This window comes from Zonotrichia albicollis, chromosome 5, assembly GCF_047830755.1.
Source record: "Zonotrichia albicollis isolate bZonAlb1 chromosome 5, bZonAlb1.hap1, whole genome shotgun sequence".
NCBI classification, from domain to species: domain Eukaryota; kingdom Metazoa; phylum Chordata; class Aves; order Passeriformes; family Passerellidae; genus Zonotrichia; species Zonotrichia albicollis.
In genome coordinates this window covers 31612237-31639895 of record NC_133823.1, presented here as the reverse complement: position 1 = coordinate 31639895, position 27659 = coordinate 31612237, and the positions used below count along the sequence as shown (strand labels likewise).

The 27659-nt window shown below is 35.2% G+C and overlaps 1 protein-coding gene across 4 annotated transcripts in view; it reads left to right on the top strand.

The window, feature by feature from the left end:
* Nucleotides 1-23900, top strand: part of SPOCK3 (SPARC (osteonectin), cwcv and kazal like domains proteoglycan 3) — a 163906-nt gene extending 140006 nt beyond the window's left edge. For 3 of the 4 annotated variants that reach the window (XM_074541213.1, XM_074541211.1, XM_074541212.1), the window contains 5 exons: nt 3943-4062; nt 13806-14027; nt 19454-19516; nt 20666-20803; nt 21824-23900. In XM_074541213.1, coding sequence (XP_074397314.1) covers nt 3943-4062; nt 13806-14027; nt 19454-19516; nt 20666-20803; nt 21824-21993 — 713 coding nt within the window. In that variant the 3' untranslated portion in view covers nt 21994-23900. Of the gene's footprint in view, nt 1-3942; nt 4063-13805; nt 14039-19453; nt 19517-20665; nt 20804-21823 lie in introns of those variants that run through there. The other variant, XM_074541214.1, reaches the window with a different exon arrangement.
* Nucleotides 23901-27659: the final 3759 nt, after the last annotated feature.

Sequence of the window (27659 nt, the reverse complement as noted above, 5' to 3'; positions counted from 1 at the left end):
GAGGTGGCATTTTCAGTCCAAGTAATCAGTTCCTCAGGGCTAAATTCCAAAAAAAACCTCTGCAGAATGACAAGGTACTTGTAGAGTACTGTCACTGAGTAGACACATGTCCTATAATGTTCCAGCTTACTATGGTAGCTAGTGTCTTTAAAGCCATGCACATTCTGAACTGAGTTCTGATGGCAGTTTCATTTTCAGAAGAAGGTTTAAATGCCCGTGCTGGAACAGGTGCTCAACATTTCCTGTGCAGCCACATGATAGTGCGTGACTGTAATGCTGTCAAAGGGCTTTGGGCTGCATGAGCATCAGCTGTGGACAGCTCCTCATAATCCTGCTCTCAGCTGATTCAGAATTGCTACTCTAACCAGGTTTCTGGGTGTCTAGCAATCCTGGGCTGATGGCTGCAATCCTCAAGTTACAGCACAGGAAATACTCTTACACTTTTCAGGGAGAGCAGTGTGGAGTTACAGAACAGTTGACAGTAGTTCCTTTCAAAGAGGGGTTGTCTCTCCAACACTGAGGAACCCTCACATGAGTACTCTGATGGTCACAGGACACGAATGACTGGACGATGCTCTGAGCAGCTTGATGTGATTAGACCTACTTTTAGCAGAGAGTAAGAGTGAACTGCTTCTGGAGGTTCCTTTTAGCATATTTTCTTAACATATTTATTCTGTGAATCAAACAATATCATACTGGGGTTTTTTATTTCTATGCTTTTTGAAGTCATATGCAGTGATTCTAATATGTTGGAAAAGTTTGAGTAGCAAGAAGTCTTGCTTCAGCACACACTGACTGATCAGTTGCCCATCCCACATGGAGTAATTACAAAGTGATTCTAAAACATGGTTGATCTGTACCCTGTTCTTCAAGTTTTCTAGATACTCTATATTTACTTCCTGGTTATTTTATTGTATACATGAATTTGTGAGTATAGTTCTGCCTGATTGAATGAGACTGTATGTGCTGGATAAAATCATCTGCATAGTGTGCAGTGTTTCTTGCTTTTTTTTTTTTTTCCCTAAATAATTTTTTTGATCTTTCACTTAGCAAAAGCTACTGTTTGATATAACAGTATTGCAGTGTGCTCATTATGTCCATGTTCATTCAATACTTACAAAGCTACAGGTAATTTTTTCTATGTCTGTGTTTACATAAAAAAGGAAGCACTGTCAGGAAGCTAAGACTGGTTTAAATATGTTAGGGAATTCAGTACATTATGATAGTGCTAAAACACCTCCTGCATGTCTTTACAGCTTTCAGTAGCACTATTTTTACTTCATTAATTAACTTGAGTTGAAAGGCACTTAAAGAACTCAGGCTGATACAGCATTTTCAAATATTTTACTTCCAATCTGTAAAGTATATTCAAATGCCAACATAAATCATAACATTTACTGTATGTGAAAACAGATTGAACAGTTGGTTCCACCTAACATTTAAATAATATTTATCATAAAGTTATATTTGGATTAAGTACCTATAAATTTTCTGATACCTTCATTTTTTTGCATAGCCATAGCTGTTAATTTTAGAAGACAGCCTCATTGCTTGAAATGACAGCAGACTCCAGTAACCTTTGAGCTAGTGACTTGGTATTACCTTGTACTAATTCTCTTAATGGCTACTAAAATTGATTGTAATAGCAGGATTGCCTTGCATTGGCATTATACAAAAACAGAATTACTTCTTGGCAGGTTCCTGAGTGGATTCATGTGATTTAATATGCATTTTTTGATTACTCTCTAACCTTCTACAACCTTTACTGTCTGTCTTTCACCATTAAAGATTCATCTCCCAGTCTATCAGGTTAAATAATAGTCTGAATAGATCTGAATTGCCTCATCTTGACCTATTTTAAATCAGTACAGACAAATTTGCACAATAATTTCACTACTCTGTATCTTTACAAGCTCATCACTGGGATGAAAAGTTCCTAAACATATTTTAGTATGTATCAACTAATTAATATAATTTTTCATCATACAGGATTACCTCGAGCAAGCATATTTCAATGGCAAGTAGCATTCTGGTGAATGGATTTTTAGGTTGATAATCTCTGTTGCAGCAAAGGAAGTTGAACATGAATTTATCTCATTCCTGATTGGCTTGGCCCTGGCCAGCAGTGGCTCTGTCCTGAAGCCAGCTGGCATCAGTTCTGCTGGACATGGAGGAAGCTTCTGGCAGCTTCCCACAGAAGCCACCCCTGCAGCCTCCTGCTACCAAAACCTGGCCATACAAACCCAATATACAGCTGTAATGGAAGGAGAAATTAAAGAGGAGCAGAGTGTCCCAAGTTAACAGCTGATTCTTTGTGCTGACCTGTCCTCTGATTGCAAGAGTTGGTACAGGAAGGTGTCAGCGTAGCGAACATAGAAATCCCACATGTTCGAATTACAATATGTAGTCTTGGATCAGAAAGCCATTTTCATCTGGTTGTTGTAATACATTTTTTAGTACACATGCCTATTTATGATTATTTTTCCCCAGTTCCCTGTAAATTACCAGAAAAGAAATAGTTCTGTTACACAATAGAGAAGCACAAATACAATATTTATAAAAAACATCAGTCCATAACATATGCAAATATATGGATGGATGAATTGTACTTTAGGCTTTCTTTCTTTCATGGGTAGAATCAAAGTATCAAGAAGGACTTGAGTAAAGAATAAATAATCCTGTGCTTAGGTGCATGCAGGTGTACAGGCATTGATAGTTGTTGACAAAATTAGATGTTTCTATCTTATTCCAAAATACAAGTAGGTTTTTCATAGTGTTGTGCAATTTAATGAAGTGCTAAAGAAGCTAAGTCACTAAATGTGTTGGATTGCTACACAATAAAAGAAAAGTAAGCAAACTGGAGATTTTTTATGAAGAGTGTCACTGTGAAGCTCAGACAACTTAGGTATGAGCTCTTCAGGTTGTAGCTTATTTGGTTACTGGTAGACCTGGAAAGTGATCCCAATTTGGAAATGACAGCTATTGAGAATGGCAGTGGAATCTATTTTGTTACATGAGCAGGGATACATTTTTTGTCTTTTCTGCTCTTGTCATCTTCCAGACACTGCTATTTCTTTTGTATTCCCAAACAAACGGGAAGATGGAGTTCTGGGAGGAATATCTACTTGCTTCAAGCATGCTCTTTCTTTGTCTTGTCAGTGAATAATCCTCTTGACTGCACATCTCTCTCTGATACCTGCTTCTGTTGGCCTCTGTACAAACTGCCAGTACTTTACAGCACTTCAGCCAGTCTGCTGCTAATCTGCTGCTCTTGGTGCTAGAGATGCTCTCTTTGGTCTGGTGTGCTTTTTCTGCCTTTGCTATTTCTGGTCAAAGAATCCATCCTTTCCATCACCAAGTGGCCGTAGAGTTGCCTGTTTGTGCTCACAGGTTTGGCTTGTGAAACTCCATTCCAAGTATATACTTACAGCACATTGTTGAAACACTTTTGCTCCCAATCCTATTTCCTCTTCTTGTGCCTCAGCATAGGAAAGCAGGCTGAGTGTTTGTGATTATCTGCCTAAATTACTCCTCTGACCTCTTCTGGTAGGGCTTGGATTAGTATTGCCTTAATGATCATGGAAATGAGAAGACAAAAGACTGTCATGGGTCTCAGCCTCATCTGCAGTAAGGTGTGAAAAGATCTGTGCTACAACTGGTTATAGTAGTTTGCAAGGAAGTTTTCTATTCCTTGGCATCTGTAATTTTATAATTCCTTTATACAGGTATTTATTTCTCGGGACCTTCAATGGGTTCTGAAGGCATACCTAAGCAATGCAGCTGAATTAAATAAATTTTTAAAGCTGTGGAACATATATGATTGTATTATTATGTGGGGTTGGAGTTTTGTGGGGCTAGGGGATTTCTTTTCAGCATAATTTGAAAAGTTCGATTTACCACCCTGGAGAAAAACCTTAAACAACTCTGCATTTTGTTTTTCAGTGTGCAGTGACTTGGAATTCAGGGAAGTTGCAAACAGATTGAGAGACTGGTTTAAGGCACTTCATGAAAGTGGAATTCAGAATAAGAAGACTAGGATTGTTCAGAGGCCTGAAAGAAGCAGTAAGTGATTTCTGCTTGTCTTATTTGATGTTTTCTTTGATCCTTTTTGGTTCATTTGTTTTTCCATTGCTAAGACGTGCCTTATTCTCGTGTGCTTTAGATAGACATGTGTACAAAACTATAACTTTGGGCTTTGCTGGAGCTGGTTGGCTATTTAGGGCTTAGTACAAGAATGTTCACTTCAGACTTTCAATATCATTTGGCAGGACAGCTATCATTCACAATGCTTTCATTTGTGCATGCCATCAAATTAAAAGAAATAAAATAAAGGAGCTTAAATTGTGTGTGACCTGTCTTTGCTAGTGGATGTCAGTGTATGTACTGGTACTGAAAAACAGATGGAAATGAAGTTTGTAAGTAAAAAGGAATCTTTAAGGTTATACTTGAAATTGGAAAAGACTCAGGAGTACTAATGACATGGAAACAGTAGGGGCATAATATGTTTTTAACCCCCTCAAATATTTAAATGTAAGTTTTTGTTGTTGAAAGTAGTTACAATTTAAAATATAATCATCAAAGGCTTATTTAGAAGAGCAATTGAAGTGTGCATTAATAGTGCTAAAAGTAAAGTCCTACTGGGAGGGGAAGGAAATGGAATTTCATAAGCCAGAAAGCTCTAGCTTTTGTTAGCAAGAAGGGCAAGTTATGAATTCTTCCAGAGTATGTTTCACAGAACTTGGCCACCACTGGCTTCTTACCTTACTTATTTTATGTTTAGCTTTTTAAATATTTGAGGGGTTGTTTTAGCTTTTGTTTATTTCAATTTGTAGCATTACCTTTTTTTTTATCAAGAAATCCATTAATTTCACTTAATTGGCAATGTCATTTCACTGTGTGATTTTTTTCATGTCAAGAAAATGTGAATAATTCTGTAAAACAGAACGAATTAAAGATGATTCTGTGTTATCTAAGAATACTTTTCTTAACATTGAGAAAAATTGTTTCTGAGGTACAGTGGTAATACAGTAGTGCTACTTATTATTGGTATAGAAAAAAATGACATTTAAACCTATATATTTCCAATTTACATTCTGGCTGGTGCCCATAACCGGCATGTGATCTGCTTCTCATGCAGTAGTGAAAACAATAGAAATACAAATTTTGCAGCCCTTAAGTAAGAATTTGCTTTTTTTTTTAGCTATACAGTATCTAATCATGTCAGCTAGTGCATTGCTCTGTTGAAGGTAAACTACTGAATTATCATGTAGTGGCCTGATTCTTATTGAATGCTACTTTGAAATTTGGGCAATGATAAAGTAGCAATTGTAGAGCTGTTAAATATTATGTCCTGCATAAATAACAAGTCAGTGTTTCAAGAAATTTGGTTTCATATAATGCAAGAAAGTCAAGTTCATAATTAATGCTTTGAATACAGTGAGATGTAGTACAAACACAAAATTACTCAAAGAGTGAGGTTTTTCCTTTAGCTTTTTTCCCCTTAAGCACACAGGTAGTTTTGATAAGACCTGCAATCTCTTCTTGAAACAGGCATTTGTACCATGATGTGTATGTGGATATAATAGTCATATTTGTTGTCACCAGTTTGTTTGCAAATTTTTACTTTATAATAGCAAGCAAAGACTATATTTAGACTTAAGATACAAGGTTACAAGGTTTTAATATATGAGGCTAAAAATGCAAGAATCTTACGGATTTTTGGACACTCAATTTTGGAGGCCTTCAAAGTCATAAAATTCTCTCTTTTAGCATTGTACAGAATCTGCACATATTGTAGGAGGCACGTGAAATTTAGGGCACAATTCAGATTCCCTGCTTTTCTACCATTTTTTAGAGAGATAGCATCAAGAGTTTATTTGGATGGCTAAGAATAGTTTTTGCAAGACTTTTTTTTCATCAACAGGTGAAGGATTACAATCTCTGTGGAAAATTCTGTTTCCTGTATATATTGAATTTAGGTTATGTGTCAGCATCATTCTGTCATAAATGTTTGACTTAGGTTTTTATCACAGTACCAGAATTTGGAATGTTGTACTAAGTATTAATTTATTACTGGTTCTAAATGGGATCAAAGTTTGATGATAGGCTTTGGGATCTTTATTTTCTTTTTTCCTAAAATAAAACAAATCAAGTTTTACAAAATGATTACATGTGAGGCATTCAGTGTGTCCTATATTTTCTTCTTTTTCTTTTCAAAAAAGAGATATTCTACAAATGCCTACATTGTTTTGCATTTGAACAGTAACTGTTCAGTGGGTGATGTTTCAGTACTGTGGTCAGTTACTCAAACTGGATGTAGCTAATTGTGAAAAAATACTAGGTTTAGATATTAAACATCTATTTGTGCAGTACAGAATCAATTTTATAAATAGCCAATATTTAAATGCAATAATTTATAATAATTTGACAGATTACTGTAGGAAGGCAGTCCATCTTAGACAGGAAGCAATTGAATGAGTGTATATTCAGTAGTAGGATTTTTTTCATTTGTAGATTTGGGAATGTATGAATTTATTTAAAACTGGTTTCACTAGTGCTGTATGTTTTTCCTGTTGTGTAAATTTCTGTACTTCAAAATTTCTCATTTAAGACAGCAAAATACATACTGCATTTTATGAGAAATGAACACGTTCTGTTGTTTAGAAGAAAATACTGTGTCACTATATCCCTGTAAACACATAAAAAAACGTGAAATATGGCAGCCATTTAACATGGTAATGTCCTTTCTAGTACCATTTTAAAATTCTTAAAAATGTTCATGCAGAGCAAATTTCTCAAGTAACGTCCCTCAAAGTCTGTTGCCAAAGTCATAGGAGGTCCAAGACATCAGGCCTGTTGGTGTCTGAGTGTATCAGGGCATCCAGCCATATTGATATCCTCGTGTGCCAGGGCTGTCCTGTCCCTGTTTTGGAGATGCCTGAAAGCTGCAGCTACAATGAAACTTGCGAAGAACTTCTTATCATGTATAATGGCTTTACACTTAGCACATGAGATTTGGTGGTCTGTGCAGAATGCAGCTGCAACAGAAAGTTACCTGCATGCAACTTTCCCTTTCAGAGTCCCATCTAACAGATCCCTGGAGTTGTTCATTATCCTTTGGGAGTTAAAAATCTGTTTTGTGACCCTTCTCCCCTCGGCTTTCCTGTATTTTAATAATGAAGTTCCTTCCTCACTGAAAAACCATTTTGCATTCAAAGAAGCAGTTTGTGGCATCCTCTCTGGTTGTCTCTTTGTACTTAGGTTTTTTCATATCCCAGTCACTCTGGTGGCATTTAGTGTGGGATATATTAAAAGACTTGAGCACAATCCTTCTGACCAAGGCAGATGTGGTGAAAGTTTGGAGTTGCTCTAGTTATTAAATTATCCACTTTTGTTCCCTAAAATCATTAATATACCTAAACAAACCAAACAGTAGTGTTCTGCTAGAGCCATCAATATGCTGCTGAAAGGTTAAAAATGTCAGGTGCCTACATTGCTGTGTTTTTAGAAGAGTAAGATAATTTTGTCTTACTGACACTTTTTTCCAAAGCAGAATGTAATTGAGAGTAGAATGTTTCAAAAAATAATAGGGTATTATTTTCAAAATCTATTTCGGGTCCAGATGTGGTCAAATTTAATATATCTGAAATGATCATTGATATAGATGCTACATATACACTTAAATCTTTTTCTCGGGCCACTTATGGTCTAAATAGATGACACAAAGGGGAAAAGCATATTTGACCCCCATACTACTATAATACTCTCATTATTTTTCACTTGTGGGTCAGAATATGCTGAGTTTAAAAATCAAGTGACATTTTATGTAATTATTTAAAGTCTATTAGAATATTCATTCTATTTTTATATTAATTTTGTATGATAAAACACAAAATTAGTGCATTATATGCAGAGCACCAACAATACCATAGCAGATATTTCTGCTAACAGGCAGTCTATTTCTGAAGAATACTTGTGTACCTTCTTGTGTTAGAATATGAAAAAGCCGAGGCCAAAAGTAATAAATAGAGACTTTTCTTATGGTTTGGAAATAATACCATGATTTGAAGTCTAATACATTAATAATTTTGAAAATAACCTAAAAAATTGAGAATTCTGAAAGAAAATTAATTTTAAGTGGATTTTCTGGAACTGCTATAGGAAGATATTATTACACTAAAACTATCAAATCTCTGTACAAAATTTTGGGAGGAGAAGGCTAGTTGTGTAAAGAAAAGTAAGTAAAATAAGCAACTTCCAATTTTTGCTTGAAGATTTTCATTTCGTTCCAACTGTCGTAGATACCTTACTTATGAAGAGACAAACTGATAATGTGGAGTGATAAATTATATTTCCCTGATCTTCACTACCAAGGCATATTTGAAAACCATGAGGTGCAGATAGAACTCATAAGAACAATAGGGTTTTCCTTACTCCTAGAATAACGAAAGAATTCCTAGAATTGTGGTTTTAAACAGTATTTTGGTGTCTTCAAAACACTGATGGCCTGATAATTTGTCTAATGCCTGAGATTATTTCAGGAAATGTTCCATAAAGCTGAACTCCAAAGTTGAACAGGCTGCCAACCTGAACCATAGTTCTAGCTTGCTAGAAAGGAAAAGTTCTTCCAGTGAATTTCTGCATGTGTCAGGTTAGCTCATGCAAAGGCATCCTCTATGCAAGAGTCTGGGAGAAGAAATCCAGCCTAGAATTAATTCTGATCAGGAGTTTTAATGAATCCATCTCTACTTAATTTTAAGTCTCTAAATGAACCACACAGTATTAATGACTGAAGTTGGTTTTGACTCAATCTTTTGTACATAATTATCCTTTTACACAGTGAAATGTGGGTCTTTATTACTTTATTTTGTTTTCAGTTATCTGCTTTCCTCTAACAGTCACTCCTGTTAATAAAATGGTAAGTGTGGTGTCCCAAGTAACAAATTTCATCGGATCCATCAATCTATTAGGGAGCTTATAGCTTATAGGAATAGGATTCATGTTGCTTGCCCCCCCTCCCCACCTCCCCCTCCACGACTTCCATATAAAAGTCTTTAAAACACTGGAAGAGACTTCAGAATGCAAAATTTCACGAGGGCACTGCAGTTGTACCTTTTGTTGTGACATGAGAGTCAGTGTTTCTAGGTTTATCAAAATATCTTTGGTACCTTCCCCAGGGCCGGGAGTTAGTCCTTGGTGATTCTTATGAGTCCCTTCCAACTCAGGATATTCTGGGATTCTGTGTCCTGCCCTAACCTGGGCTCTGCTTGTGTCTGTGTAACCACAGTCAGCAGGAATGTTTTACAGCCTGGGACAGGGGGCACAATTGTGCCTGATTCTGTCTCCTGGCTCCTGTGGAGCCTGATGAGGCTCACCAAGATCACCGCTTTTGTGATCAAGTACAAAAGCATTCACCGCTGCTTTGTCCTCTTTATTTTAGTCTTTCCTGCTCTGGTCTGTCCTGATTGCATTAGGAAGGGAAGCCTTTTCCCAGCTTGTGCACAGTAGGTCTCAGCTGTGAGATGCTGTTCACTGAAGGTTTTCTACTAACCACAATATTACAAAAATCCATTACAAAAGAAAACCTTCTTGCTATGCAGCTTGCAGACTGAACAGGTAAAATGGATGGTCTAGATGTCAGCCAGGAGTCTGGCAAAGAGTGCATGTGTGTTTATTCACATGTGATTTGCCAGAGACTTTTATTGCTTCAGACAGCACACTGGTCTTGGAAAAAAAAATGTGCATTTCTTGGCATGTTAGATAAACAATTTGTATATAATGCAGTATATGAGCCCTGTGAGTGTATGCTGTTCTGATTTCCACATGGTTTCAGAAGCCATCTTCCTCAATGTACACATTGCTTACATGCATAATAAGCAGGCAAACAACAGTTTTGTCTTGGAAAGCTGATAAGAGTTGAAATTCTCCCCAGAGAAATAACCAGAAAGAGGAGCATTTCTGTTAGTTCCTTTTGAGCATATGTTTTGAATGCCCAGTATGTAAGCCATGGAGAATGGTAATATTTCGTAATAATTTTTTCCCTTGGAATTGTTTTTACCAGGAAAAGAGCATGAGCCGGTACTTCATATTTTTTAGATAGTGTTCAGAAATAGCTGCATAAAAGTTGACTTCATTATGGTATATGGAAATAGATTTTGAGTAACTGGTTAAAATGAAAGAGAAAAACATCTTTCATAATTGAGTCATCTGAGCAGCAGTTTTTACACTCCTCGGCATAATGTCCTGCTACTTAATCATCAAGAATAAATTACTATCATTCAATTATAGTAATTATTCCTTAGTTTCTACTTATTGCTTTGTGTTACAACTGTGAAAAATATTTAAAACCAGAATTCTGGTTGGTGTTTCAAGTGATAATGTACTCAGTATGTGATTTGGGCAATGATTTCCTAGGTCTAAGTCACTGGGTGATTTTTTGATTCTTAGTTCTCTATCAGCTGATGCCTTCACATGTCAAACCATGTTAGCAGATATTAAACTCTAGATATGAACTTCAAGGCTTTTCTGACTCTTTTCCCCAAGTATATCACCTTCAAGATGTATTATTTTATCAATATTATAATAGAGGAAGCAAGTCATTGTTGAGAGAAAGTACTTCTGATAATTTTAAGTTTGGACAGTTCAGTAAAACCTCTTTTAAAATGAGCCAAGAATTTTACCACAATAATCTCTAAAAGAGTAGGTAATGTGTATATAGAACTGAAGTGATGATCTTTTTGTAGTGTAGTAGCTCTGGCAGAGGAGTGCTCCATTTTATATAAAACAAAGCTGCTTCTATCTCTATCAACACCTGACTGGTTCACCTCTGAAATACTTGAGCCATTTTTATTTGTTTGAGCAAAACTAATATTCTACCTAGATTTCAGACATTTCTCTATTGCAGTGACTGATGGTTGTGATAGACTTTGGCTTGATGAAACAAGACCGTTGAAAACTAAGAAGAAATGTGATTTTTCTCTATTTACAACACTGAAATTGTGTATACTAGACCAGAGGAAGAACAAAAAACTAGAAATAACAACAAATATGCCTGGACTGTAAATGAGAATACAAACTATTTCAGAGTGGAACTCTAACAAAAGAACCATAAATAACTTCCAAGATAAAACATAATCAGTTTTAGAAATTATTAAATCATACAGTTATTTAGTAGAAAGTTAGACACTGTGATCCACAGTACTTTTTTCCTCCTCTATCTGATGCTATTTAGCAGATAGGTTATGAGAGTTTTAATAAATGTAAGCTTTTCTTACATAAAATGTTATTGTTTGAAGTAGGTTTATTAGTTCTGGTGTACCAAAATAATATATTCCTATCTTCTAGGAAGAGCATGTCATGAATATCAGACTTCATACTCTATATTTAAATAATCAGCTGTGGTCATGTTGAACTTTGACAGGATTTATTGAAAATATTAGAACATAATAACACTTTTCTGGTGCTATCCTGTTGGTATCAGTGATCTGTAATAAAATTATCTGCATTTTAATTGTATTGCTGACTCCAATGCAAATTTTTTAATTTCAAGCTTTGTCCTTAATTATGAAACATATAATAGAGAAGATGCTGGTGGGACATCACTTTTTAAAAAATCTAAAAGCTATATAGAAAGAAGTGAGAAAAAAATTGAGGAATGGAAGCAGAGGATGAGCTCCAGTCACAGGCTAATGATAGTTAAGGAAGTCAAGAAAAAGAGAAAAAAATCTTATGCAGTTGTACAATATTGTTCCAACCTTAATCTAGTGGTGTGTACACCTTTGACATGTTTGATTCTCTTTCACTGTTCTTCAGATAAATTTATTTCTTCTTAGAGAAGAATTTGAAACCGACTGAAGAGCTGGACTCAGTGATCCTTGTGTGTCCCTTCCAACTCAGCTTATTCTATAAAATAAGCAGATGTTTGGAAGGTGTCTGCTTTTTCTTAGTACAGTTTATTAAAAACATAAAACTGTCTTCTAGTATCCTAAAATACAAATACTAACACTGTGAGCTTTGCTATCATGAACCACAAATGCTAATTTAAAAATACTTTGTCCCAAGCTGGAAAGTGATACCTCTTTCAGTAAACTGAAATTTCCACATGCAGAGAAATTATCTTGAATTGCTATGGCCCACAAAGTCTGTCCTTAAATGCACCTTTAAAGTGGCTTTTATCCAGAATTTCCTTCTAGTTGGCATCTTACTAATTAAAATCATAGTTGCTCTATTTGTTATTGGGTATATTTTTAAATTTTGTTAAATACATGAAAACTTCATAAATAGCAAATGTCTTGCTTAGGTTTTTTTGCTTTTTTTGGTCTTCTTTCTATCAAACAAAAATCGTAATTAATGCAACAGATCATCAGGGAACTAGAAAAAGTGAGATCACCCTAATGAAAAATCATCGTTAATTTAGAATTTCTAGGGAAGGGATTTTTTTGTGTTTGTCTGACTTGCACAGGGAGTTTTGATGCTATCAACTTTCTTTTCCTTTCTGAAATGGTCATTCTACCACAGAATAGGCATTTCCACATATAGATATATATCTAAAAGGGCATCTAATGATTTCTAAATGCAATTACTGGATTAAACCTGTTTAGCAGTATAGAAGCACTTTTCTGATTTCTTTTCTGCTGTCAGAAAAAAAAGGCAGGCAGGATTGATTTTCAACAGCAGCAGAAATTGGGAATTCCTGTGGGCTCTCATGTCAACTTTTCTATATCCATATCTACCAATCAGATTTTTTAGTGCTCAGTTTTGACTAAAAAGTTTTGAGAAGAATGATGTTTAGTAGCACTAAATCTTGCTCTGTATTAGTGTGTGTAGTCACCTGCCTGGCCACATCATGCTGTGGCATGACCCGCAGCACATGAAGCAGAAAAAGAGTGTGTTTGTATCATCTGCAGCTCACAGCTTCGACACAGGCAAGAGGCCTGCTGGTTTCTGCATTTCCCTTTCATGTCCATAGACAAGTCTGAATGTACTTTAAAGTTTATACAGAAAACATAAATGGGAGCTGTGAGGCTACAGGAATAATTAACTCACCCTGTTCCATTTGGCCATTTTTTCAAGCAGTGTTTTAGGAAGGTGCAAGCTGTGTAGGTAAGTATGATACTAGCAGCTGGCTGCTGTTAGCAGTCATCTTTTGCATGGCCTCCTCCAAACCAGAAAGTATGCCATGTAAAGATAAAATACAATTTTCAAAATGCAATTGCTGAGACTATTATGTTCCTATTTCATGGATTTAAATGTATGTTATCAGGTAAAAAAAAAAACCAAAAAAAACAAGCAGGGACTCCAACAAATTACCTGGAATTTATTCTCTTCTTAGTTCTGTAAACTTTGCAAACCACTTAATTTTCATTCTCCTGATTTGTAGTATCACTTAAATTCCTGATCAGTATTTTTTCCAGGAAATCATTATCTGTCATTTATTACTGTACATAATGTGTGTGCTAAATATATAACATTTGACATGAAAACTCATATTTCTAAATATTTTGAGTCTGACTGTAGCAGATTTGACTCTTTTTAGCAGAATAATTTACTGACTTTAAAAGTGAATCTGACATATAATTTCTATGTGCATTTCAATAGCATATACTGTTTGTGACATCTGTGTACCACCAGAGCTATTTCCATGATGCAGCGTTCTTATGTGGTGGCTGCAGCAGCTTTCCTCCTATATAATTTAAAATTATTTCCTTCTATATAATTAATTATTTCCTCCTATATAATATAAAATAAGCAGCTGCTCCAGCTTTCCTCCTGTATAATTTTTTTATTATTTTTGTTTTGTCTCTTAGGATTTGATACCAGCATTTTGCCAATTTGCAAAGACTCCCTGGGCTGGATGTTTAATAGGCTTGATACGAACTATGACCTGTTGTTGGACCAGTCAGAACTTGGAAGCATTTACCTTGACAAGAATGAGCCGTGCACCAGGGCATTCTTCAATTCTTGTGACACATACAAAGACAGTTTGATATCTAACAATGAGTGGTGCTACTGCTTCCAAAGACAGCAAGGTAAGAGATGAGATCAACCTGCATATGTGTATGTCTGACCTTTTTGTTGGGCTTTATCTTTTTTTTAACATACTAAGAAGATTACAGTGAGCTCCAAGCTCTTGAATACTGTGCAATGAATTTGTGTTAAGGTTTGTGACATATGGTGATTACCTAAAATGAAATAAAAATGCCCCAAACAAAGTAGCCAAATGACTCAAGCTAAATAGAAAGGCTTGCTGGAATTTCAAGGATTCTAAATAAAGTGTAACACTGCCACCAATGCTTTTACAGCTATATTGTTCCTCATGCCAAAATTTAGTATGTATATGGAGGGAAAGAGGTGAAAATAAAGAACAGTTTACTGAAATTATTTCTTTCCCAGTCTACTTTGCCTACATTATGAAATAAACTTTTTTATTACTAATGTAGGGTATCTTAATGTTTGGTGAGCCTAATAAAATAGCTGAATGAACATTATGGATAAAGTTATTTCCAGTCATTTAGACCTAAAACCAGTTAGTTTTTATTGCCTAATTGAATCTCTTGTTAATGTCCTGATGTGACTTTGGTTAGACAAATAAACACAACCTATAGGCATTATTTTCCTGAGGAATATATATCAATTTTAGATATAGATACATAGTCAAGCTAGTCGTAATGTATCAAGGAATTCACTCATTGAATATTGTCTGCACTGGGTAAGAATAATTTTCCTTACTAACATGAGGGAGTTTTTTTAAAGGATAAGCAGCAACTAAGCTTCAAATTACTACTGCTGATAGAGGAGATAGAACTTATTTGGTGGAAAGTTTGCTAAGCTAATTCAGCCTTTTTGAAAGTTTTAGTATCAGTTTTTAATTCTCACTTGTACCCTTAAAACTCTCATGATAAATTCACATTAGCATTCAACATTCATGATTTTCTTCTGATTTCTGTGGAAATAAAGGTTTTTATCCTGCTACATCTGCCCGTTGTAAATCTAAGTAAAAATAAAGCTGTACTTCTGTAGATAAGTGCTAAATAGCAGATATCTTTTCTTTGGTAACTTTCTTATTAAAAGGTTAACATTTAAACTTTCAAACAAGGTCTTTCAAAACACCTTGTTGTTTTATAATAACTTTTTTGTGATTTTTTAAAAAGCATGTATGTACTTGCTGCCAACACTAGCAAATTAACAATAACCCATCCCAGAAGTAATGTAGCTCCTAAAGAGCCTAAAATTTTGTTCATTTGTATATAAAATAAAAAAACCCACCACAATAATTTGCTCAGTTTACTGTTAGAACCTGAGGATGGTATTGTAAAGACTGATCTAAACACTAAGGAATTTTATTAATGGTACCCCAACAGATCCATCTTTCAGTGACACTGATTCTTCATATTGCAGAACCCAACATTATCAAGCTTTTCCTTCCTCTTTTTACCAATTTCCCCACTGTCTTGATAATGTGTTGAGATAAGGTGCTGATTTCAAACAGATTAGATAGTCTTAGATACCACAGTATGTTTGAGTATATGATAAAAAAGACATCTCCTAAAAATTGTATATGAAGTGAAATCTGAGTTTCAGCAACCCTTGCACATTAAACATGCACTTCATTCGTCAAAATTAACAGTCATCAAAATCTGTATTCTCCATTTTTTGATATAAGGAGAAAAAAAATCTTCTAGTCTTCTTTTGCCATGTCTTATTTTGTCATGTCTTATAGCTGTTGCATAGCTGTCTCAGTCCTGCTTCCCATGTGTATTAGTGATCCATTGAATTCTCTAATTGGCATTGTTATGCTGAACTGTGGAATAGGTTCATGTCTGGTTATGTTTTACTTGATGTAATGATCTAAATAAGGCCTTTAACTAAGCCTTTGCTATTAATAGCAAGGAGATGGAAAAGCTGAGAAATTCATCAGCTTCTTTCTGATGTTTATTAAAATAAGCTGATATTAACAGAATGCTTCAAGCCATGCAGAGCAGTTCTCTGTATTCATTGAGCTTAGTGCTTTCTGGGCAGATCAGTGGTTTTACTGTACTCTTCTTGATTAATGTTGTTCTAAAGAGAATACAAAATTTAGTCAACCATATGTATCATACTGGGATAGCAATTTCATTGTGCTTTTTAAAAGTACATAGTGTTAGCTTGAGTCATTACCTGAGAAGCCCTGTGATCTTTGATCTTAGTTTTACCATGCAAGACTGTCAGCATTAGACAAATCCTTGAAACTCTTCATTCTTTCTGTCTGCTGGATTACACTACACTCGATCTATTACTGAACATTGCTAACAACTCCTAGTCATTATAGGCAACTTTTTAATGAATCTTGAAGTCAGATCTTTCTTGTGGAGAAGATGAACTTCCTGTAGTAGTTGTCTCACTTTGACTAATGGTTAAACACTTAGGTATAGTCCAGTGATGCTTATTGAATTTTTTCTTGCCCTTACTCTGCCTTAAATGTAGTTTAGTATTTCTGAGATATATCCAAGGCATTAAAGTGCATTTCTGCAATACATCAAAATCTGCACTGTGACAGTGTTCTTTTTAAGTCTTTTTGTATGCTTTGATCACTGTGGCCCTCTATTTTCAACAATCCATGCTAGTGTTTCAGCACCCATCTTCAGAACTTACTTCCTTAAGTTGTTCAATGCTAATGTGACACTTCAATGCTTACTTAAATGCTGAAATGCTTGCAGTGACGGCCTTTTTATGGGCTGAATTTTTTTCTGCCAATAATTGACTGAACTACTGCAGCCTTGTTTTGTGGCATCACTGATTCAGAGTAGGCAAGTAGCCAATTTTGCTGAGAGTTTTAATGCTTAGCAGCAAAGTATTTGTTTATTATAGGCCGCTGCATGGATCTATTAGTCCAGCACTTCTCTAGGTGTGTTTTCTTAGAGGCCCTTGTGTCTGCCATACCTGGAAGACATCTTCGTCACTTCAAAAACAGCCCCTCCTATAGAAGACTGATAATTATCATGATTTGTATTTGCCAGTCTTAAGATTGCAAAGACTTCAAATATATTTATAGATAGTTACAAATGAAGATGTAACATGCTTTTATCAAGATGAATGATGATCATAAATGAGATCCCCTGGCAGACTTCTTGAACTGTAGTATTGATGTTTCAGATTCCTGAAGTACAAACCTCAGATGTCCAACAATTATAATGCTTGATGCCAAGTACGGGCAAGATGTCACTGCACCCTTTTCTGCAGTAGACCATAATCCAGAATTTAGGGGCTCTGCCAAATATTATCTACTTGATTGGTGAAAAATCACTGTTTTGTTATTGAGTAAGAAGCAGAATATCTGAAAGTTGGAGGGTCATTATGTGAGTAATAGCTCCTTGAGACCTATCTGTTAAAAATAATGGTCAAATCTACCGGTTTGACTTCAGCTGATCTGTTAGTGTGCTGTTTTGGTAAATCAAAGCTTAGTTGTGCTAGCCTTGAAGGACTTGTTGATATGACTGGCTATTGGTGTCTGATGGGCCGGCGTTAGTAGTGTTGGATACTCTGGTGTGCAGCAGTGCTCTGAGCACTGACAATCTGTGAATGGCTGGTGCTGTGTGGGTCATGATTCACTCCTATTATCAGAAGGACAATTCCTGCCACATCTGTCAAAGTAGAATAAGGATCAAGATGATTAGATACCTTATTTGTATTCAGATTTTCAGGCAGACTAATGTCAGGTTCATTGCTGTTTCAAGAGAAACTACAACCCTGATTTTTGTAAAGGATTTTTTTCCTCCCTGAAAATAACTGCTTGGATCAAGGAGTTGTCCAGTGATTGCTTTTTTATAAAAATAATTTCAGAAATCTTAAAAAAAAAACTTTACAAACTTGGGAGCTAAACTGCAAATAAAGAGGGAGGCATTATGATTTGGGAAGATAGGAAAAAGAATGTGCTGTAAGCCAAAAGGGATTGGTTGAAATTCTAGCCTGCCATTCTCTTTGACAGTTTTAAGCAAACTGTCCTAAAATTTCTTCTGGCATTAAGACTTCTGTTGACAGTGTTCTGAAAGTGGAGACTACCTTAAGGCCTTCACTCTAAAAAGAATCATTACAGATTTAGTGTGAAAAGCCAGGCCCACCAGAGTTGAGGCCACTGGAGACATTTATGAGCTTCTTTAAATGTATTGCATATATAAATGTTATTTAAAATGTAAAAACAAGAGAAATTAACATCCTGCTGCCAGTAAGGGACTATTATTGTATACTAGTTTTTATTTACACTGTTAGATAATAGCAAAGGTATGTTGGAATAACTTGGTTGTGCCAGCCAAGAGGCTCTGTGTTCATCAGAACTGTATTCTTGATCTCCACTTCATCTGGGCCTTTGTCAGCAGGGTGCCCTACAGAGTGACTGAGTTCTGGTCCTACCTGTGCTCTGCATCAATGGGCTGGGCCAGTCTTACTCATTTTCAGCCAGCTCAGAACACTTTTTTCTATTTACATGGAGAAAAAGGGATCCTTGAGTTAAGCACATGGCAAAGATGTATTATAAATGATCAGAGTCTGCTAAAATGGAAAATGCATTTTATATTCATGCAATGTAAGATTTTGTCTGGGAATGGTGCAGGCTAAAGACACCTGTGAGTAAACTCAGTAATTTTATTGCTGGTTCAGAATGAGAAATGCCTGGTGCTAATAATGATCTAATGTGGTATGCAATGCCAGTGTTCAGAGATTAATTAGTGCTTTGCTGTCTTTGATTCTTTCACTTACTGAGCAGTGATGTAAACACATTCACATCTTATTTTCTTCCCATTCATGGCGCATAATGCGACTTTCTTTTATGGACAGTAAAAAATCAAATTATTCAGAAGTAGAATTCAGTATTTCCAATATTCAGCTGTATCTGAATAATGAAAAACTGAATTTTAATACATATTCTGTTTCTCAGAGCCATCTAAAGTTTGGCCTCCATTTTTAAGTTAGTTTGCTGCACATGGGGCTTTGTACCTATGGGATCCAGTCTTACACTGTTGCCAGAGAAGATTTTATTTTCTTAGTGTAGTATGTGAAATACAAAATTGGAACATGAATTCTAAAAAGGACAAAAGGGAGGAAATTAAAAGAGCTGTTCTGTGTTTAGCTTAATACATGAGGCAAGCTTCACAGTTGCAGAGATTTTTATAGAGCAGTAAAGTAGGGTGTGATAGAGTTACTATTTTGGTCTAGCATTCCTCAGTCCTCCAGACTAGTGACTAGATGCTCACTTGGAGATGAGTTAACTATGAATGGTGTTCTGCACATATCCATGGTGGTGCACAGATTCATAATTCTGAAACTGTAGCAAGCTGTGGTAATTATTTTCTTTCAGATGTGTGTGTTTCATAAGATCAGTAGTCAGAGTGACCTTACAACATAGCAAACTGTGAAAACGTAGTCATGCGCTTTCTGTCCTCGATACTGTGTAACCTGTTTAACCTTTTTTATGTCCTTTCAGATCCACCTTGCCAGACAGAACTCAGTAACATTCAGGAGCAACAAGGAGGAAAGAAGCTCCTAGGTGAGCCATAGATCATTCTTTTGAAAGTTTTATTACTTACATAAATAACCCTAGTTAAACAGCAACACAAAATCAATATTAATCCAATGAAGATAGACCACAGTAAATCTCAGCAGCAAAATTTATGAAATTTTTGGAAGCTATTAAACTTGGTTTTATTACGTTACCTAGCAAAAGCTCTTACTTCTGTTTTATTACCCTGATAGAAGGTACATTTTTACAGTACAGAGGGGACAACACAAGGTACTCCTAAAGTAGTATTTCTGCTGATCCTTTAACTGTAATAGTCTGTAAGTAATTGAAATCTTTGTTGTGAATCAGTATATACTGCAGCAATATTTCTGAAGTGTAAAGTCTTCATTTACCACTAGCCACTGTGTGAAAGCTCTGTAAAACAAAAGGCTTGGCCTGAAGCAGCCAAAACTGTATTTCTCATAAGGATGGTTTCTAACAAGAACTATACACTTCAAATGCTTCCATATGAATATTTTGTTGATTGTGGTCTCCACTTGGTCCAAGTGATAAACAGAGGATTATTCAGCTGTAGGCAAGTCATTGCCTCACAAAATAAGCCCCTCTTGTACATAAAAATGCAAATTTAGTATTAATTTTTACGGGGTTTTTTTGTGTTATGTTCTGTTGCATTTGTCTTCTGTGGTGGAATAATTAAATATTAATGAGTGGTGGTTTGTAAAATACATATTAAACACAAAAAACTCCTTGTAGTAGATAGTTTGTTAGTCACGAAGTCTGGCCCTTACTATCCAGACTTGTTTGTACTCCACATCTATAGAAAATCCCAGTCAGGAACAGGTCCTACATTTGAGCCTTTTCACCAGTGAAAATATGGACTGAGATATTCAGGGAGTAAGAAATACATATTACAGGATCAACAAGAAAATTAAAGGAGTATTGCTCACTTTATGTTGTGAAATCAGTCCAAGATTGATACATGATATTTGCCCTCCCACATTTGATCCATTCAGACACTTTGAGTCAGCTGAATTTAGTACTAAAGCAGTCACTGCAGAGTCTGAAATGGTGAAACAGGAAAAGCCAGATGCTTTCTGCTGTAATTGTGACATTGGCCAAGACATGGACTTGAATATACTTATTCAGCATATATATCTATATCTATCTGTCTTTCAGGGCAGTACATCCCCTTCTGTGATGAGGATGGGTACTACAAGCCAAGTCAGTGCCATGGGAGCCTAGGGCAGTGCTGGTGTGTGGACAGATACGGCAATGAGGTGTCAGGATCCAGAACAAACGGCGCAGCGGAATGTGGTAAGTCGGGAACCACATGTGGTGTTTGGTTTAGACGTGTTAGTCCCTTTGATTGTCAGCCAGGTTAAATTTCTTCAGTGAGAAGTGTGGGACCCAGCTACAAGGAATTTGATACAAAACCCAAAAAAATTATAATTTGCTACTGTTATTGCATTATTTTTTGGAACTCCTGTCACTGTGTCAGCTATTAATAGACCCCTTACACGTGCTTGGCATAATGTGTATAAACCCAGGACAAATTAATTTTCTAGAGCAGCATTAGATAAGTCCCATAATGTTTCATTGAATTCCTTTGGGTAATCAGCATGCAAGTGAATTCGATTTGATATTTTTTTCAGTTTATATTTGAGGGAATTGCCAAACGTTTTTAGCACTCTAAATCTTCCCTTATTTTTCCCTTCCCTACAGCATCGTGCAGCTTCTTCCAAAAATTCCCATGTCACCTTTATTTGATGTCCCAGATATAAAAGATGAAAAAAAAGTGGTTTTCCTTTTTATTTAAAAAAAAAGTCATTTATGACTCCTTTTCACTTTTTCTCCAACAAAAGCACATAGCCTGAAGCAGAGAGTAAACTGTACACAGTATTTGAGGTACAAGCTCAGGCCTATTGTCCATCTTATCCAGGATCATTTATAGACAAATGGACAGCTTGATATAATTCAAGATGATATGTAAGAAGTGAGAAATAGGTTATATTATCAGTGGTCCTTATTGTCATCTGTAAGTTGGACTTAAATTTTTTAAATTGTTCCTAGCACTCATTACAGTTCTACAAATCTATAACATTTGTCTCCTTTTGTTAACACTGAGAAATTAATTCAGTATTGAGGTAGATTTTTATGACAAAAGAATCTTCATATTATTTATATTTTATTTTTATGTAGCACTCTGTAGTTGTCCTGAAAGTAAATATTCTGATGTGCCTTTTGTATGGTTATGTAAAATATACTATAAATATATAGTATATATTTATGTAGGGTATCTTGTGAGTCTTTTCTATAACTATCATACCTTTTTAGCTATTGATTTAGAGACTTCAGGGGATTTTGCCTCTGGTGATTTCCATGAATGGACAGACGATGAAGATGATGAAGATGAAATAATGAATGATGAAGATGAAATTGAAGATGATGATGAAGATGAAGGAGATGATGATGATGATGACGATGATCATGATGGATATATTTGATAATATTAGGAGGTCCCTACCTTTCTAAATTTCACAAGATGATATTTCATAAAATCCCTTTGCTCTCCAAGATCAAAAGGGTTCTAACAAATATGTATATTTTGTATGATTATTTCAAACATTGCAGCTGGAGTCATAGACATTTTTGTTTAAATAAGAATAATTATATCATGTGCTTTTGAGTTTTTAAATTCTGTTGCGCTGAAGAAAACACATTGGAATTGTAGCCTGAAGAAAAAAATGTTATGTGCTACTGAAAATATATATATGTGCAAAACACACTAAAAAGCCAACCAGTCTCTTCAAAATTCTGCTGAGAAAATATTTGCCCTTATTTGGAACTGTGCATGTCCTCCTCAGAATGTATACTGTGACTTATCTTCAGTTCTGTCAGTGTTTTAGGCCCTGCAAATGTCCATTTAATGAATCAGAAATGTATTGCAGTAGGAAAACATTGGTGCACAAGTAGCATCTCAACCAGCCTTTAATTAACCAAAGGTATGGAGAAAAATCAGAAGGGAAAACTGTAGCAAAGTCCTACTTTGCATTTGTAGTTATGTTTTTTATTAGGAAATGACTATATTTTGAAAGGAATTTTCAAAAGCAGTAGCATGGACAAGCACCAGTTCTGTAATTCTAAAATTTTCTTGTCTTTCCTTTTTTTGGTTTCATGTCAAGGTCATGTAAGCTTTATCATTATTTACTTAATCATTGCTTCACCCTTTGTGGTTTCTCTATATTTCTCTCTAATCAGACTAGCGTAAAATATTTACATTGGGAAAAAAAGATTTGCTTAAAGTTTATTACCTTTATACATTACTGTATTTCAGAGTATTGTCACTTGCCCCAAGGTAGTTTTTAATAAATGTATAATGATGCTTTTTATTTTCTTATTTTGGGAAATAGTTTTGCTCTTTTTCTTGATTCATGTTGTTTTCTGTTACTAGTGCAGAATCTTATAGAACGTATTGTAAAGGTGCCTTGCAAAATAGAACTAGAGAGGTTTTAGCATGCATACCAGTATAGGATGTTAGGCAATAGCTAAGCACACCCAATTACCAAATTAATACCAGTATAGGTACTGCTGCTGGAATGAAGAAAATGGATTATTTTAATTTTTTTTCCTATTATTATGTAATTGCCATGTGGTCTAGATTATACTTATTGTGTAGAGTAGCACTCAAGATTTGACTGTAGAGAAAATTACTTTAATCACTGTATTTATGTTAGCATGTTAATTAATTGTGTAGACATTTTGGGACTCCACCATCTTCATTCATATCCTATCTTTTTCCTTCTGCCCACAATAAAATTGACATGACCTGTCTAATGTATTACTGCAGGTTGTATAATTTAAAAATAAGTCACTGATTTCCCATCATTAATAAAAGGAAAATCAGATTCTTACTTGAATTAATTTCTACACGGTAAATACTAAATCTAATGTTTATCTTATGTAATATTAAAAAGTATAATGCATTTTCTTTTTTACTGTTTCTGTATAGTTTGCAAAATAAAAACTCTTGTAACCAACCTTTGGCCAGCATAGCCCATCATTTTGACTTTTTACATAGTCTGAAATGTAGAATTTCATGTTTCAGAAGAAAAGAATTCATGTTTCAGAAGAAAGAATTCATGTTTCAGCTACATTTTACCTATTAAAATATGTATTTATTTGAATTAAGCCATTAATGTTTTATTTTCATTTAAAATATTTGAATAGGGCAAAACACATAGGGAGCTTCTGATTTTCTGTAATTTCCCTGATTTTTCTATAGCTTTGTTATGTACTTTTATGACATTGTCTTCGTTTCGTAGTAAAGAAAGAGAGACTTCTTCTCAAGCTTGGTCATAATTTGTGAGGCATAGTTGTATTATTTTCTTAAATAAAGACAGTTAAGAGTTTACCATTATGATAGTGGGATTTTTTCAGAGAACAGTTTCTTATGACTGAAATTCACTGATATATAAACTGATTTTAAATAAAGAAGCTAAAGAAAAAATGTTGTCATTATTGGCTGATGCAGTAAGTACTGTTGTGGGGAATTGTTTTGCATGTGACAAGTGGTTATTAGATGACAAACTGAAAATGAATTTCATTAAAACTTGTGATACTAGAATTAAAGAGAATTCATAATGTGTTTTGTCTAAAGGGATTACAGTATGAAGACCTTTCTGAAAACAACTGTCATGCAGAAGAGTCTGAAAGAAGTTTATATTCTTTCTTCCCTGAAAATTCCCCACTGAATTGAAAGAGGAGTATACATGCATTTTAGTCCCTGAGTATTAAAGCTACTTAGCATAAATTCAGAAGTAAGTCAAGTTAGTTAAATTCACTAAAGAACGGTGACAGTGGGGAATATGGATAATTTTGAGTTATTTTTGTGGTCCAAAACTAAAACAGCAACAACAAAAAATTCAATTGCTACATATTCCTGAGGAAAAGCCAGAGAAGGGGCTGATGCAGTGTAAATCTTCCCTTGAAAACAGCCTTTTGTTTTGTAAAAGATAGGTACCTGTCTATGGATCAATACAGTAGTGTTGGTTACCTTTTATGATACCCAAGGAACTGGAAACTACTTCAGTGTGTTCTTCTTTCCTGCATTAAAGAAATGCAGGAGATCAGGAGCAGCGAGAATAAATAAAGGCAAAGGCTGATAATGTAAATTTACTGAATATCTAGACCATTCAGAAGCTTTTTCCTGCTTTCCATAAAATGCACAGATGTCTGTCCTCATGACTACAGTCATGCAGAAAGTCGGGAGCCCTTGACTATTTTTACAGTGTTGCTGTCATTTTTTGGTTTTTTCTGATCTTACAGTTCTACACATGTATTTATAGATAGGCAAAGATTGTGGTGTACATTTGGAGATTTTCAGGCAGAGTGATTAATCCTTATGCTCTTCTGAGAAGGAGTGGAATTACAAATCTGTTTCATTGAAAAGGAAGGAATACCAAGCTCAGTGCAACAAAATACATAGTCCTTGAAATAAGTATTTTGGGTCAAGGCACAAATGTGCTTATTTTAGAAGGAAATGAGTTAGTGTCATTAGTTTGCTTATATGAAAATTGGATTATTGCACAAGACTGAGGAAGATGGATCATAATGATAGTAGGAAATTTTTTGCCTATTTTGGGCACATGAACAAGAACTGGATTTCTCTTATTCTTACTTAAAAATTCCACTACCTGGGTAGAATAATAAAAGTTTATCAGGATGCAGATTAGCTTTATGCTTCATAGGAAATTTAAAAGTATTTCTACTTGCAGATTCCTTTTGAAAGCAGTGAACATATTTCTAATTACTAAAAGCTTTTGGAAATTGGATTTAAATAAAGTGGTGGCAGCACAAATTTATTTGAAATACTGTAATTCTTTTTACTGTTTTTTTCAGCTAATTTAAGTATATTGGTCGCAAATCATTCACAATTTCATTTCAGCAAATGCAGTGGACAATAAAGTAGTTTGTCAGCAAGTTCCTGTGTGAAGAGAGATTGGTGTTACATAAAGAAGAATCCAGTGGATTGGAAGAATCTCTAACTTAACCAAGTACCACTGGGTGAGTAGTTAAAACCAAGCTTTTAAAAACTCAGCCACCTCCTGAAGGCAAATACAATGCTGGATGTGCTGAATTAAACCTCATGTCACAATTGGATTTTTGTTATCACACTGTCTGTGTACTTACTGTGCAGGAGGGGTACAGATTTCTAATTTGCTAATTCTTCCAGTCAAAAGGCAGTGGAAATTACTCTGAAGTTAAGGAACCAGAGCAAGAATGGGAAACAGAGTTGCCTAGCCTAAAAGATGAGACCTCTACTTGAATTTTTTGTTGTATTTCAGATGCTATTGAATCAAATCCTGAAAAAGAGATTTCTGCACAGTATGTGTCTCCTTGAAGGTGAGTTTTACAAGTGAAATACGTGTGCCTATTTTTAAAAAGAATTTCCATGCCACAGTATTAGTAATAGTGCAGGACATTTTACATTTTTTCACCAGCTTTCCACACAACTCCATAGAAAAATTTGATCCAAACTTCAGACAGGGACATGCACAAAGCTGGTGCTCACACCTGTAACCATTTTTACCAAGGTCGTTGAAATTTATCAGTTAAGATGAGCAGAGAGGTCAGCTGTTCACCTTCTCTGCCCATAACATTTGCAGCTATTTTGTAAACTCCTGGAGCATCTAGCAGTCTGCTGAATTTTTAAAAATGAAAAAAAAATTAATGCACATCCTTCCAACTCAGATCATTATTCTGCTCAACAGGCAAGTGTAGTTTAGAAAGAGCTGGCTGTACCCGGTGCAAGGTGCTGAGGGGTCTACTCTAGAGGTCATGTAATTGCTGTCAATACAGATTTTTGGGAAGCCTCTCCAATTCCTTTCCCTTTCCATAGTTTATTTACTTTACAGACTTAGTGTACTAACATGTTTCTGTGAGATTGTCTGTTGGGCATTGGTCCCTGTGAAGAAAAGGAGATTGGATCTCTTCTGCTGGAAATGTGATGCTTCTGATTGATACCATATGCCTTAGGGGGCTGGATGGCCACAAGAAGATTTCTTGAGTCTGAGGTTTAAAAAGAGAGTATTGGCTATTAAAATATGTTGATTTTGTTTGAAAACTAGCAAAGATTACTGACCTTTTCACTTCTTTTAAAAAACACCTGGCAATAGCAACGTATAGGAAGAATCCAGTTTTGCAGTCGCAGTGCCATGATTCTTTTTCCTTATTTCTTAAAAATAATGCAGTTCTTTGAAAGTACACTGTGATTCACATTTGATTGGTTGTGGGCATTATGCAAAACATCTTCAGAACTTGTTCAGTTTTATTATATTTCTGCAGTAAATTTTATTAATGTGCATTAATTCCATTGGGCTGCATTAATGTTAAGGAACTGAAACATGCTTTAATCCAAAATCTGTTGGGTCCAGTTTCTATTTGTTTTTTCAGTGTAAGCATTCATTATTGAAGTAAACAAAAGTTAAGAGATGGTTTTACAGATGGCACCAGTAAAATCCAAGCCAATTCACCCAAAGTAAAAAAATACTGTAAAAACCATGCTCAGTTCATAGGAGGCATACATTTTTGTGTTAAATATTAAATAGTTAAAATTGGCTTAAGAATTCTTCCTGTTGTAAAATCTGTGGCAGCTACCTGCACAAAACAAATGTATCTGTAGGAAGTTTATGTATTTATTTTGCATTGATATGTCTTCACGTTTGCTTAGTATGATGAAGATTTGTGCAAAGCAGAGATTTGTCTCTGTGCTGTGTCATCATTGTGATTAATGGATGTCACCAGTTCATAGGTCAGTGTAACTCAGAGTATGCCCAATGTGAAATGACACTGCAACAGCACATGATGGTACCAGTCTGTATTTCTTCATGTGCAAGTGAACTTATTTCCCTCAATTACCCCACATTTTTGGAAACATAGAGTAGTTGTCAGTGAAAGACAGAAATTAAATGTTGGGCAACTCCCTTCAGCAGTAAGAACTCTAGGATCTGTCCCTAGAAATCCTGCCAGAATATAGGCAGGATTTTTGAAGGCAAGCAGCTTCAAATGCATGATTTAGGTAAGACTAATTACTCTTAATAGTTTTGAAAAGAAAATGTACCCATAGTTTAAGTTTATGCCTTGAAAATGTACCTGAATATAATGTACCTGA